Source organism: Sphaerodactylus townsendi, linkage group LG02 (assembly GCF_021028975.2).
Source record: "Sphaerodactylus townsendi isolate TG3544 linkage group LG02, MPM_Stown_v2.3, whole genome shotgun sequence".
In the NCBI taxonomy this organism is placed as follows: domain Eukaryota; kingdom Metazoa; phylum Chordata; class Lepidosauria; order Squamata; family Sphaerodactylidae; genus Sphaerodactylus; species Sphaerodactylus townsendi.
This window is the reverse complement of record NC_059426.1, coordinates 10,120,547-10,136,069: the sequence shown is the minus strand read 5'-3', so window position 1 is coordinate 10,136,069 and position 15,523 is coordinate 10,120,547. Positions and strand designations below refer to the sequence as shown.

General features: G+C 45.4%; 1 protein-coding gene across 1 annotated transcript in view; it reads right to left on the bottom strand.

Moving 5' to 3' along the window:
* Positions 1 to 15,523, bottom strand: part of COL5A2 (collagen type V alpha 2 chain) — a 140,779-nt gene that overhangs the window by 107,075 nt on the left and 18,181 nt on the right. Inside the window, exons 6-10 of the mRNA XM_048483707.1 lie at positions 10,390 to 10,467; positions 6,047 to 6,091; positions 3,812 to 3,865; positions 3,485 to 3,538; positions 498 to 551 (exon numbers count right to left, since the gene is read on the bottom strand). Coding sequence (XP_048339664.1) covers positions 498 to 551; positions 3,485 to 3,538; positions 3,812 to 3,865; positions 6,047 to 6,091; positions 10,390 to 10,467 — 285 coding nt within the window. The remainder of the gene's footprint in view (positions 1 to 497; positions 552 to 3,484; positions 3,539 to 3,811; positions 3,866 to 6,046; positions 6,092 to 10,389; positions 10,468 to 15,523) is intronic.

Here is a 15,523-nt window from a genome sequence, read left to right as displayed (position 1 = left end):
TTTTTACTTTGGAGGTGATGCACAATCAATAATTTATATTCTATCTTAAACCTTTGTATTTGTGTACCTTTTATCTCAGGTTTTTTTATTGTGTTATGATTATTGTTATGCCAAATAAAGGCTTATTATTATTATTATTATTATTATTATTATTATTATTATTATTATTATTATTGTTGTTGTTGTTGTTGTTGTTGTTGTTGTTGTTGTTGTTGTCGTCGTCGTCGTCATCATCATCATCATCGACTCCAAGTAATGAGCAGATAGTTTAAAAGTACATAAGCGTCCTCAAAAATCAGCAAACATCCTAATACGGAATAGATATGAGTAGTATCGGCAGCCAACGGTTTTTATGCATTATTATCAGGAGTGGGTCAGGAACAAGATTTTCTCCTCTGCTTCTATCACCTCCCTTCAAAACAATTTCAAGACCCTAATACCCTGACGCTCTCCCAATGGCGAAAAAGTTTAGGGCATATAAATGATAGTGAACATACAGGGGATCCTGGAAACCCAACTTCTCCCGTCTGTCCTGGTCGGCCAGATTCACCCTAAAAGGAAGAAACATATTCCATAAGTCTTGCCATGCTATTTTAATGTTCATGTATTATACACACACAAGATATCATTCATACATCGATAATTATATATCCTAACAGAATGACATATGGCATCATAAATCTGTGCCAGGATTTCTCCCCTCCCCAAGTTTTGTGGTCGTGACAATTTAAGATAAAGGTGAAACACTCCAAGGAAAAACTCTTCCCTTGGCCCTCAATATTTCTTCTTTTCCTTTATCTACAGGATAATTCTACAGGAATGGAACAGAATGTTTTGATGATAACTGTAAGAACATGTAATTTTTAACAAAGCAGCAGCTCCACAGCTTGTTTACTGGCTCTCTTCCTGTTCCTGGTGTTGTTCATTTCTGTTTTTATCGAATCAGTGTAAAATGTTTTCAGTTGTTCGAGTGTTTTGGCATTTGTATGTTTGCTGTCATAGGGACCCTGACTGGGCTGAAAGGTGGCATAAAATGTTTTAAATAAAATAAATAAATAATTCTGCAACACTCAGGGCAGGAGGAATGAAAGCTCTTCTGCCATTCTCTAATTTGGTGATTCTATTAAGATAAGGTGACCAGATGGTCACCTTTGTGAACTGGGACGGGTGGGTAGGCGAGCGGCTGCAGTTAATAGCAACGCATGACAGCCTTCTAGAGGCTCCTGCCTTGCTCTCACTCTGTGACAGGGCGGGAAATGGGAGCACCCCAGAAGGCCGTGCACTCCTGCGGCCACGCGCGCGGGAGGCTGCTGCACTGCCTTGCACCCCAGAAGGCAGTGCGGCAGCCTTCCAAAAATCGGGACACTTGAAAAAACAAATTGTTTTAAGGCGGGACTGTCCTGCCCAAAGCAGGATGTCTGGTCAGCCTATATTAAGAGCAACATTTTGATGGAAAGTTTCGCATTTAGGTCCCACAGTCAGGGGACCAATCAGTAGAATTCTTTCTACCCAGAGCAGTATATAAAGACTGCTAGATGGTTTTGGTTCAAAATGCTACTGGAATCCTATATATATTGCACGCCATTGCGTAATCAAAATGCTACTGGAATCCACTATATATTGCACGCCATTGCGTAACAACCAGGAGAGTTTGGTGTAATGGGAAACAATCCATTCGTTACTTTACAGAATATGGATATATTATTTGTACAACTCAGATCTGTGTGTATTCTGGGGGCCATTCCGCACAACCAAAATAAAACATTTTGAGGCAGGAAATAAAATGTTTCCTCTGAAGAGCTCTGCATCGTTTTTAGCCCAAAGCATTTTATAAGCATCGTCTATTTTAGCCATTGTTTTTATGAAAACGTTTTCAAAAAGTTTTCGCTTGCTGCACAGAGGACTTTAAAATGTTTCCTATGCCTCCCTGCAGTTCCTGGACTTCTTCCTCAGTGCCATTTTCCAAGCTCGCTTCATTGCCTCACCTGTTTACTTCCATCAATTTATTTAGGGGGGGGGGGATATCTTCAAAGCAACAAAGACACAGCCCATGAAGCATTGCAGCATGAGGCTTTGAAGCATCAGAGGTACAAATCCATGGAGACGTTTAAAATTAGGAGAATCACAAAATGGCAGCTAGGAAGTGTTTTTGAGGGGGTGCGTGTGGACAAACAGGGTGAATTGAAAATCTGTTGCAAGCTTTTTGCAAACGTTTTCAGTGACTTGTGTGGAAATGGCCTATCACCGCATAAAAATGTTGCCTACTTAAGCACAAAATTTAGCTTTTGTTAAAAAACAACACAAATGTCGATTCCAGCCATTATAAATGCAGAGGCAATCTTGAAAATACATGGGCAATGTCTGATGATAAGAAGCCAGAGAAGTTTTGATCTGGGCTTGTTGTCACTTTAATGGTGCCATCCTAAACGGAGTTCCCCTCTTCTAAGCCTACGAGTCATTGTGCTTTGAAGGATAGAAATTCTGCTTAGGATAAGGTGACCAGATGGTCACCTTTGTAAACCGGGACGGGTGGGTAGGCGGGTGGCCATGCGCGCGCAGCCGCAGGAGCGCACGGCCTTCTGGGGTGCTCCCGTTTCCCACCCTGTGACAGGGCGGGAAATGGGAGCGCCCCAGAAGGCAGTGCTCCTGCGGCCACGTGCGCGGGAGGCTGCTGCACTGCCTTGCACCCCAGAAGGCAGTGCGGCAGCCTTCCAAAAATCGGGACACTTGAAAAAACCCGCGGGACGCAGGACAAATTGTTTTAAGGAGGGACTGTCCCGCCAAAAGCAGGACGTCTGGTCAGCCTAGCTTAGGATTGCGCTGTAGATTTTCTGCCATGCTGGTTGTCTTAGTGAGCAGAAACAGAACACATATTAATGAGGTCTGAGCATCTTTAAATATCCAAAAACTATGCCGTGTTAATGGACTTCTACTCAAAACCACCTGCTTCTTCAGCTCCTGGGCCCTGGGCCTTCGCACCCCTTTTCAAGCAGAAGCAAACTGCAAATGGTCCTGGAATGAGGGTATTTAAGCCAAACAAGCCTTTTGCAGTTGATATGAAGAGATGTACAGCAGAGTTTTCTTTGTGATGACTCTCTATCTGGCATTCCAATCAGGAACCCTTGTTTTGATGGCACTTTGAGGCTTCACAAAGGCCCCTTCCGCACACGCAAAATAATGCATTTTCAAACCACTTTCACAACCCTTTGCAAGTGGATTTTGATATTTCAGACAGCTTTAAAGAGCACTGAAAGCAGTTTGAAAATGCATTATTCTGCATGTGCGGAATGAGCCAAAGTCTGATAAAAAAACTTTTTGAAGACCTCATTTGGCCCGTGGCTGTTATCAGGGCTTGGCTGTTTGTACTGAGTCTGTTTTTGCATTATTTTTAAGATGTGTGTCCTGTTGTGTGGCTTCACAGGGGTCACCTGACCAGAAAGCACACTATCGGCTAGTGTGAGAGAACAAAAATCGTAAAACGTACATCTTCACCAGGTTTTCCTGAAGGGCCTTCGGGGCCCCGGGCACCAGCAGGTCCCTAGAAAGAGAAACGATACATCCAAAAGTCAGCAAATTCACAAATGTGCAATAAAATGTGGGTTCCTCAAGCAAACAAAATTCCAACAATTGAGAAATGGATAAAATGCAAAATCAGCCAGGTCAGTTCACATCTTGGTAGGAAGGCTGGCTCATAGCTTTAGCCTAAATAAATAGAACATATTCTAAATAAATATGACACATTTCCATTTGTAGTCTCCTTATATTCACCAAAATTTAACATTCGGCCAAATGTGTATATGATAGCTCTTACCATTGGTCCGGGGTCCCCATGTTCGCCTGGAGGACCTGCTGGGCCGGTAGAACCCTAAAATGGGGTGCAATCAGATTAGAACTCAGGGAAAATGTTAAGAAATGAATTAATAACAATTAATAGTTTCAGAGGGCAGCCATGTCAGTTTGCCATAGACGAGTTAGATTCAAGTCCAGTTTCATCTTCACGACCAACAAGATTTTTGGGGTATAAGAACAAGAGTTTGGATTTATATCCAGCCTTTCTCTGCTATAAGGAGACTCAAGGGGGCTTACAAACTCCTTCCCTTCCTCTCCCCACAGCAGACACCTTGTCAGGCAGGTGGAGCTGAGAGAGTTCGGGAAGAACTGGGACTAGCCCAAAATCACCCAGCAGACTTTATATGTAGGAGTGAGGAAACAAATCCAGTTCACCAAATGACGGTCTGTTGCTCATGTGGAGGAGTGCGGAGTCAACCCTGTTCTCCAGGTTAGAAGGCCAAGGGGGCGGGGGGTGATGCACCGGGTGTGCGCCCCTGTGGCAGGGGCAGGGCGGAGGATATATCAGTGCACCGAGCACTTTCCCCCCTTGCTACGCCTCTGTCCACCACTCTTAACCACTACACCTTGCTGGATCTCTGACAATATTAATGTCTGACAAAGGAGCTTTGATTTTCAAAAACTTATGACCCCAAATTTATAGATGCAATCTAAGAAATCAATTTTAAGTGCAGTTTGCATCAAGATTGGAGCTTTGAAATTACAAAAACGTAAGTTCTAAGGAAACATTACCATACTCTTTGGGGAAAGACCGAAGCACAAACTTCAATCTTGGACTGCTGCTTGCCATACAAGTTTAGAAACTGTGAAACCAGGGCACCTAACCCGAGATAGGGTCTTCTTCCTCACAGCACCAAAGACAGCTGTGAATCACCCACCGGCTGCGGTTGCCTCTGGGGGTGAGATGGGTGGAGCCAAGGTGACCGCTTCCGCTTAACTGAGGCCGGAAGCGAAGCCCGGGCCATGTTGGGCAAGAGCTGACATTACCAGGAGGAGAGGGCGGATTGACCCTTTAAAGGGGAAAGCCCTCCTTTGTTCTGGCCATGTGCTTCGGCCAGCCGGCGATTTGCTCACCCACCTCTCCCTGGGTTCATTCGGTTGTTGCATGTTTCTGTCATAGCCGTTGGGCGGTAGCGCATCAGTAATGATCTGGAAGTGCCGGCGGCGGCAAGAGGCAACCGCCCTGCCGAACCAGCAAATGGGGATCACGTCTTGCCAGGAGCGTCCGCCCAGCAGAGCCCTTCAGCGGAGCGAAGTCCAATACAGGGCATCCGCCTGTTGGAGCTTCGCTATGAAGCAGACAGGCCAGATCAAGACCCATGCTATGCCTCACGCTTCTGTTTTGGTTGGCTAATAAAATGGCTATGGCCAAAATGTTTATCCCAGCAAAGAGTCCAGTGTGGTCATTGGAGAGGATTCACCCAAGTGGTTCCCACCCTCAGAAGGCAAAGCTCCAGAAATTTCTCCTCAGGGAGTTTCTTCTGAGGCCTTCTGTTGTTATTTTCTGCCACCAGGTGAAGTCTTTTACACTTCGTTTGGCATTCCTTCAATGTTTCAGACCATTCTGGGGTTTTTGTATCTTAATTTGTATATATTTTCACTCTTTCCAAAACTGTTTTAATGATGTACGTTTGGGCGGGACGGTTGATTTCAATGAGTTTTTAAAATGTCATTTTATCTTTTACATGTTAAATTGTTTGCTGCCCTGGCGGCCCTTGTGAGAGCAGAAAAGGCGTGATAACAAATTTCATAAAAGAATGAATAGTAATAAAATAATATGAAATCAACTACATGCTCACATGAGAAAATTAACTGATGGGTCAGAAATAAACGTGTGATAAAGTTAAATTGTGCGCTTCATTGGAGGAGAAAGGAATTGGGCAAAACAGAAACATGCTATTTGTTAATGACCTATTGTAGGGAGGGGCAGAGTGGAAGGGCCCCATCATCTGGTCATGGCCCACCCACCCTGCAGAAAGGGCTGGAAAGGGGCAGGAGGGGGAAGGGGTAGGGAGGGGAAAGAGGGCCTGTCATCTGGTCATGGTCCACCCACCCTGGGGGGAAGGGGAGGAAAGGGAGGGGCCCATCATCGGGTCATGGCCCACTCATCCCTACTGAGATGTCCCAATGTTTCTTAATATAGAATTAACCTAGCATAGGTTTTAAATTTTGTGCCAGACCTCAAATTGCTACTTACTGGTTGTCCTTGCAAGCCAGGAGGCCCTCTTGGACCAACAGGACCCTGAGGAGGAAATGAATCTTATTACACAGGCTGGTTCAGAAGAGGTGAATCAAACAGGAAACTGTACAATATGTCAGTAGACCATTGGTCTATCCCAGGACAGATTGACTGTCTGGTAGAGAAGGCCTGCTCACAGAACAATATGTATTCACAGGCTGCCTGTGAATGTATATTGTTGTGTGGGCAGGACTTCTAAATCACACAATCACAATCACAATAGACCTTTATTGGCATAAGCTATACAAACGTGAATATAAACTGTTATTAAATTTAAAAGAGTTGTACATGCCGTCTATGAGTAGTTTTACATTCTAAAATCACACTTCATTTATAAAAATATAACATAGATTAAAAAATTTTGACCATTCCATTGTACATGGAATTGTGAACAGATATAATACAACTACACTTAAAAGGCAGGTTTGAGATATTTCTAGCCATTCGTTATTCACAGCCTATTTACTAAAAAGGTATAACCTTCCCCAGGATCTATAAATGGTATATACTAATTAATACTATAAATTAATTAAATTTCCATAAAAATACAATAAATAGCGATGAACCTCTTGTATACACCTTCTATAATAACCCAGGAGTACCAGAGGTGTAGAGTATTTCACATTTAAATATAATTTTATACTTGCGCATTTTACAGACCTCTTAAGGACATGACTTGCAGCAAATAATTGGCTATTCTCCCAAGTGAGGAAGGATCATTACTGTTTAGCAATTTTGGGATTGATATTTTGGAAGGCACATTTTCCATTATCGGTAATAATAATGCTTCCCTCTGCGGGTTATATTTTGGGCAATCACATAAAATGTGGTCCAATGTTTCCACCATGGTGGGACAGAAGGGGCATACTCTATGTGATAGAGGTCGCTTCTCAAGAGGGCAGGGGGGGAAACCATTGCAAGAGGGCAGGGGGAAAAACCATTACATCTGGCTCGAGTCAATACCCAGCGTTGTTTAGAATCTGGGATTTGTGATAAATATTTGGCCATCGTGCCAGCATCAGGGTTTATACCAAAGTACAATGGGGAGCGTGTTGTTGTTGCATGATTGATTAGATGTTGATACTCCTGATCATATAGTCTAACTTTAATTAGGCTACATATTTGTTGGGGGTCCTTCAATACCAGTTCCTCTAATGAGAAACCCAATGAATTGAGTTTACCGTTGATTATATTCCACTTAGAGGAAGGAGATGTTTCAACAGCCAGCAGTTCGTTGGACAAGCGGTTCCCGAGCTACAACCTGCACAGTCCGACAAACTCTTGACTGTGCAAAAGTGCCAGTTGAACGAGCCAGTTCTTATATGGTTTTCCTACACTGCCCCACCACATCCCATCACTTTGCCTCTTTGGCTACTGTTTAGTCCATTTTTTAAGCCCCTGAAACATTCATTGAGCTGAGTGGCACAGAGTGGTAAGTTGCAGTACTGCAGTCAAAGTTCTGCGCATGACCTGAGTTGGATCCCGAGGAAAGTCAATTACAGGCAGCTGGCTCAAGGTTGGCTCTGCCTTCTACCCTTCTGAAGACAGTAAAATGAGTTCCAAGCTTGCTGGGGTTAAAGCGTAGATAGCTGGGAGAGGCAGTAGCAAACCATCCCATAAATATAGTCTGCTTTAATAAACACTGTGAAGCGATGTCTCTCCATGAGTCAGTAATGACCTGGTGCATGTACAAGCGACTATTTTTACCTAAAAATTATATTCTACAGCAAGCAATCTATAAATGTGAGGCATCACCCTCTGTCCCTTATGGCTCCCAAAGACAAACCGGGAGAAAATGGTGCCCAGGGCAACACCTGCTCCGGCACCCATGCCCTTCCCCCATACCCCCCTTACCTCAGCTGAGGAGGGCAGAAGCAATCTCGGACAGCCTGGCTGGGCCTGGAGGGGCTGGGAGCCTGCGCCCCTCGGCCTGGCCCAGCCAGGCCCAGCCCCGTCTGGCTGCCCAGGACCCTCACCACCATCCACTGTGGGCTGAAGGAGCAGCTGGGCTGGAAGCCTACCACAGGTCCACTGGGCGCCCCTCAGTCCGGCCCCACCAGGCTGCTCCTTCAGCCAGCAGAGGAGAGCAGTGGCAGTCCCAGGCAGCCTTGCGGGGCTGGGCCAGGCCAAGGGGCACCTGGCAGGCCCACAGCAGGCTCCCAGCCTGGGTGGGGGTGCCTCTCTGCCAGAGGGATGTGGGGGCAATTTTGCACCCCCCACGTGATCTAATGGGTGGCACAAGGTCAATTGACCCCCATGTCCCTCTGGCAGATACACCTCTGCCTGGCCCAAAGTTCATTAACAGGAAATACAGGCAGATAGATCAAGAGGAATCTGGGCATGCTCACTCTACTTGGGACCATCCTTCTGCTGAAGCCATTTTTGGGCCCAAAGTGGGGAGTCCTTAACAAAACAGGGTTGTCTCTCCACTTGGGAAAAGTTCTTCACAGTCCAGATTGTTGCTTCCTTTTCTTTCTTTCTTTCTTTCTTTCTTTCTTTCTTTCTTTCTTTCTTTCTTTCTTTCTTTCTTTCTTTCTTTCTTTCTTTCTTTCTTTCTTTCTTTCTTTCTTTCTTTCTTTCTTTCTTTCTTTCTTTCTTTCTCTCTCTTTTTTTCTTTCTTTCTTTCAATTCATTTATTTGAATTATAGGCTGCTCTTCTTTTTAGTTTTATTTTCCCTAGAGCATAGGTGTCAAACTCGTGGCCCTCCAGATGTTATGGGCTACAGTTCCCATCATCCCCTGCCAGCATGATGCTGGCAAGGGATGATGGGAACTGTAGTCCATAACATCTGGAGGGCCGCGAGTTTGACACCTATGCCCTAGAGCTAAGGAAATCCTCGCTAACTTGGATGACCCAGGCTAATCCAAGAGTGTCAGGTCTTAGAAGCTAGGCACGATCAGCCCTGATAAATAATTGGATGGGAGACCAGACCACCAAGAAAGCCCAAAATCATTATGCAGAGGCAGGCACTGGCAAAACCACCTCTGCTCCTCTCTCGACTGCTTTGAAACCCCTGTGGAATTGCTATAAGTCAGCTGCAACTTGACAGAACTTTCCACCAGCAAGAAAGCCCCAATCAATTTCATTTTACATGCTCTGGCTTGGAGCTGAGATCCTCTGAAAGAATCCACTCAAGAGAGAGGATCCAGTGCACAAAAACGAAGTCAATGAGGACTTTCACGGGTTAAAGACTCAACTACAGGAGATGACAGGAGACGCAGAGTAGACACATGAACGGAGCACCTGGTCATTTTTTTCTTCGAATATCAGGCATGTGTTCCCTGATTCTGACTGGGGGATATGGCACAAAGCCACTTCCACCCCACATTTTGCCAACTGAAAATGATCATGAGGAGCTAATACTTGAACGGCTGGTGGTACCAGTGGCAAACCTGACAGGAACCAGTATCGGCACTTGTACATGAGTTGAGCATGAGGAAAACTCAGGTCAATCCCATTTTGGGTTCCCTGGGTCCACTAGGCCCTAGGCTTAGTACAAACACTTCTATCCTAACAGCCCGGTCTAGATTGGGCTGGCAGGTGGAGATAGTGCCACACAGGCACCCCGCTCCCTCCAAAGGGCTTCCCCACAGTGGGGGAAGTTCAAAAAGAAAAGAAAAAAACTAAAACTGCTGTCAGAAATCCCTCATAGGAGATAACGGAGATACACTGCAAAAAATGTGCCTTACCTCTGTGGTAGCTCTCCTGGTGCATGCAGGATGGGCAGGCAGTGAAAACCAACTAAGAGTCTTTCCCCACTTTTCCCTCTACCACCGTCACTGCGCGCTACTCACTTCTCATTTCTGGCTTCCCCACGACCCCGCACTCTGTGCGAGGTCATCAAAAGGTGCCGTGTTCTCCAGCGCCAGGAATGACGCGCACTGAGGGGGTGCGACAGCAGCAGTGTCGGGGCGGCTGCGTTGTCGCCGCCCCTGTAGTGGGGAGTGCCCCGGGACCCTGCGCTACTTGGCCCGAGTAGTGCGCAGCAGAAGGTAAGTGGGGAAAGGCCCTAAGATTGGCTCCACACCTTGCCCCAGAATGCTCCTGGCCACGGAGTCACAAATAATTTCCAGGCTGAGCACTGCAGAGCTGTTCTGTGCCACCCAGGTAAGTCACCCCTCCGCCAGGGCATTTGCCCTTTGCGCTGGAGGGGTAGGTACCCCCGCTCCAGATTGGGCTGCCCAAACACTTTCCTGGGAGTAAGCCCCATTGAAGAGACCCAAACAGGATTCCTCGTAGATGTGCTAAGAGTTGTTCTCCAAAACTGTAACTCCTAGAGAAATGATCTATGAATTCTTACCACGGCTCCAGGCATGAATCCCATTTGTCCGGCGAGCCCAGATTTCTCATCCAGTCCTGACATCTGAGATTGGAAAGGCTGCAAACATTAGGATTTTATTAGTGTTTGGAAAAAAATGTTATGTGGGGATATTTTTGTTGTTGTCATTTGGGGAGGACAAACTTTCTAGAAGGGATATGTGAAACAAAGCAATGTTCATTTATGTTACATACTTCTTGAAAATATTAAAAAGCATGCATATAGTTCCTCTCTGCTGAATAATGAGTAATAAAAAACATGGTTCTAATATCAACTTCAATATAAGCAAACAGCAGTCAATAAAACTGCCAAGGTACTGCTAAAAACCATCTTAGGGCAAACTCATCCATGGCAGCAAAATAAGAAACAACGAATACAAATACCAAACAGATTAACACAGGGCCTTTCCCCACTTACCTTAAGCCCCGCGCTACTGTCCTCAAGTAGCGCGGGGTCCCCCGGGACTCCCCACGACAGGGGCGGCGACAGCGCAGCCGCCCCGACGCTGCCGCTGTAGCGCCCCCTCAGGGCGCGGCATCACTGCCGCTCTTGTAAATGGCGCCTTTGGATGACCCCGCGCAGAGCACGGGGTCGTGGGGACGCCTGGGCGCACGCCAGGGATGCCGCGCGCTGAGAGCAGCGCGCGGCATAGGGGGGATCCTGGTGGGTGGGGAAACGCCCACAATCTACTTCCCTCCAAAAAAACTCTCAAGCAAAAACACAAGGCATGGGGGAAAGGGGAAGAAAATTTCTCAGCTGTGGGGAGCCACAGAAAGGCTTGTGGCTACCTACCTCACTTCTGAAAGGGAGGCGCTGCACAAGAAACTGTGTAGACAAGGGCCCTTTCTGCACTGACATTTTAAAACGTTTTGAGGTGGGATTCATACCCTGCATGAATCCCAAAAAAATATTTTCCCTGCATGGAGTCCTGGTTTGTTTTTACATTTTATTTGCAGCCTCAAGACATTTTAAACGAATCCCTTTTGAAAACAATTCTCTGGCTGAAACATTTTAAAAACTGATTCATTTGCCTGAGCGATCCCTTTAAGACATTTCTCACACTTCTGTGCCTTCCATGCACTTCCTTGTTGGGGTCATTTTGTGAGCTCTCTCCTTGTCTATTTTTGGAGCATTTGGGAGCATTTGAGAAGAAGGTGTTTTTTTCAGTTTTGGGGGGCTAACTTTCGAAAAAGGAATCTTAGAATCTGCAGAGAATTGCTGTGAAGCCCTGAAGCAGCAATTTCCACGTGATGAACTCAAAAACCAAACAGCACTCAGGAAACGTTTGGAGGGAGGGAATGCAGACATAAATTGCTATAAAGGAAGAGACTGAAAACGTTTCAGACATGTTTTCATTTGTGTGGAAAGGGCCAAAAATTTGTGTGGATTTGTGTGGAAAGGGCCAAAAAGTGTCTGGCCAGGATTATATGGGAGACCAGAACTTATGATATAGCCCACAGGAAGAAGAAGAGAAAGAGGAGGAGGAGGAGGTGGTGGCTAAAGAGGAAATGATGACTATCATTAAAGGTCATCGATTCCAAATTCCATTAATCATTTGTGCTCAAAATCCATTCTTCTACTGCCCACTTTTCATTCCTTTCCGAAGGTATGCCAAATTTAATGAAAAAGAAAATGTCTTATTCTGTTATTAAGCTCCGAGGGTTCAAGAGTTTGAAAGAGGAGCATGAATTAAATTATCTTGGGCTCTTTTTAAAAACAAACTCCTTCACCCCCAGGAATCGTAGTTTTGCCCCCTTTTAAGGCAACTGCAAGAATAATGAGCGAGAATAATTTCAGCCTTAATTAAAAAGGAACAATTGATAATTAACCCAGCACTGATTAAATTTCATGCAGGTCACAAGGGACTGAGGTAAATATCAATATATGTAAATAGTTCAGTCAGCAAACCGGCTGTCAGTCGGATTGTTCCAATCTCCACTTGACTTGGAAAGGTTCGCAGATGAGTCCATGGTCATTCTTTTTAAACTTTAAATGGATATCAGAAATATATTTCGCTGTCATAAGGAAGCCTAAGAAATCACGATCTTCTGAAATGTGAGAGAATGCTCATAACACTAACCATCTGCGCTTATGACCAGAAGATACCAAAAACATTCCCTCTAAACATTTATTGGAACCTGTGCTGTATAATTTTAAAAAAACACCCTGTTCTCAGAGCAGAACACTCTCAAAATCTTACTGGAAGAGGGTGACCAAAGAATTGCTGTTTCTGTCATGAAGATACAGCCATGAAAACACGGGTTAAATTAACATCTTGCATATAATCTACTTGAATTCTGGTCGTTTCCCCACTTACCTCCTCCAAAGGTTGCTGTGCGCTACTCCCTGCGCATGTCATTTCTGGCGCGCTCCCGGCCTTCCCCACGACCCCGCGCTCTGCGCAGGGTCATCAAAAGGTGCCATTTCGAGGAGTGCCAGGAATGATGCGCACTGAGGGGGCGCGACAGTGGCAGCGTCGGGGCGGCAGCGTTGTCACCGCCCCTGTAGTGGGGAGTGCCGGGGGACCCCGCGCTACTTGGGGAGAGTAGCGCGCAGCAGCAGGTAAGTGGGGAAACGACTTCTGTTACAACTTTCATATTACAATACAAAATTAACCTGTTGTCAGGGTGAGCTTAGTCTGATAGCTGACTTACAGTCTCATCCAAAGGGTGAGGTGGGTGTCAGTGCCAATTCTGCGCCACCTTACCTTTCCCAGAAAGGTCTTTCAACAGCGTGGAGAGGCTTGCAAACCAAACAGCCTCCCTGCCACCAAGAAGACTCTCTGGGGTCGAATTGGCCACTAACAGGTTAAACCAGTGAAGGGCCAAGAGGAAGCCAACTGATATCATAAGAACATAAGAACATAAGAACTAGCCTGCTGGATCAGACCAGAGTCCATCTAGTCCAGCATTCTGCTACTCGCAGTGGCCCACCAGGTGCCTTTGGGAGCTCACATGCAGGATGTGAAAGCAATGGCCTTCTGCTGCTGCTGCTCCTGAGCACCTGGTCTGCTAAGGCATTAGCAATCTGAGATCAAGGAGGATCAAGATTGGTAGCCATAGATTGACTTCTCCTCCATAAATCTGTCCAAGCCCTTTTTAAAGCTATCCAGGTTAGTGGCCATCACCACCTCCTGTGGCAGCATATTCCAAACACCAATCACACGTTGCGTGAAGAAGTGTTTCCTTTTATTAGTCCTAATTCTTCCCCCCAGCATTTTCAATGAATGCCCCATGGTTCTAGTATTGTGAGAAAGTGAGAAAAATTTCTCTCTGTCAACATTTTCTACCCCATGCATAATTTTATAGACTTCAATCATATCCCCCCTCAGACGTCTCCTCTCCAAACTAAAGAGTCCCAAACGCTGCAGCCTCTCCTCATAAGGAAGGTGCTCCAATCCTTCAATCATCCTCGTTGCCCTTCTCTGCACTTTTTTCTATCTCTTGATATCCTTTTTTTGAGATGCGGCTTACCAGAACTGAACACAGTACTCAAGTCGCGATTAAGCAGTGGCTTTATATAAGGGCATGACAATCTTTGCAGTTTTATTCTCAATTCCTTTCCTAATTATCCCCAGCATAGAGTTTGCCTTTTTCACCGCTGCCATGCATTGAGTTGACATTCCCATGGAACTATCAACTAAGACGCTCAAATCCCTTTCCTGGTCTGTGACTGATAGCACTGACCCCTGTAGCGTGTATGTGAAGTTTGGATTTTTTGCCCCTAGGTGCATCACTTTACATTTCGCTACATTGAACTGCATTTGCCATTTCTTAGCCCACTCACCCTGAATTTATCAAGGTCCGCTTTGGAGCTCTTCGCAATCCTTTGTGGTTCTTACCACCCTACATAATTTGGTATCATCTGCAAACTTGGCCACCACACTACCCACCCCTACTTCCAGGTCATTTATGAATAAGTTAAAGAGCACTGGTCCCAAAACGGATCCTTGGGGGACACCACTCCCTACATCTCTCCATTGTGAGAACTTCCCATTTATACCCACCCTTTGTTTCCTGTTCCTCAACCAGTTTTTAATCCATAGGAGGACTTCCCCTCTTATTTCTTCATTGCTGAGTTTTCTCAACAGTCTCTGGTGAGGAACTTTGTCAAAAGCCTTTTGGAAATCCAAGTAGACAATGTCCACTGGTTCCCCCTTATCCACATGTCTGTTTACACCCCTCAAAGAACTCTAGTAAGTTTGTAAGACAGGGACTCTGCCTCCTACAAAAGCCATGCTGACTCTTCCTCAGCAGGTCTTGCTTTTCTACATGTTTAATAATTTTATCTTTAATGATAGATTCTACTAATTTACCAGGAACAGATGTCAAACTGACTGGCCTGTAATTTCCCGGGTCCCCCCTAGACCCTTTCTTAAAGATTGGTGTGACATTGGCCATCTTCCAGTCTTCAGGGATGGAGCCTGATTTTCAGGGATAAGTTGCATATTAATGTGAGAACATCAGCAATTTCATGCTTGAGCTCTTTAAGAACTCTTGGATGAATGCAATCTGGGCCAGGGGATTTGGTAGCATTTAGTTTATCAATGGCTGCCAGAACTTCTTCCTTGTCTACCACTAACTTCGCTAGTTCCTCTGGATTCACCTCCTAAGAAGCTTGGTTCAGGTGCAGGAATTTTCCTCACCTTCCTCTTGGGTGAAGACAGATGCAAAGAATTCATTCAGCTTCTCTGCAATCTCCTGTCACCTTTTAGCACACCTTTGTTCCTTCATCGCCTAACGGACCTACCGCTTCCTAGCTGGCTTCCTGCTTTTGATGTACTTGAAGAACTGTTTGTTGCTAGTCTTGATGTTCGCAGCCATGCGTTCCTCATAATCCTTTTTTGCCTCCCTTACAGCTAACTTGCTTCTCTTTTGCCACCATTTGTGTTCTCTCTGGTATTCTTCATCAGTTAGGTTGGACTTCCATTTTCTAAAGAGACATCTTTTTTTTTCCTAATAATTACCTCAACCTCCCTTGTTAACCATGGTGGCTTTCTTTTGGACTGGGCGCTGCCTTTTCCTAACCCTTAAGTGGAACACATTCCAGCTGAGCTTTTAAGACTGTGTTTTTAAATAACCTCCAAGCACCTTGGACATTTTGACTCTCTTGATTT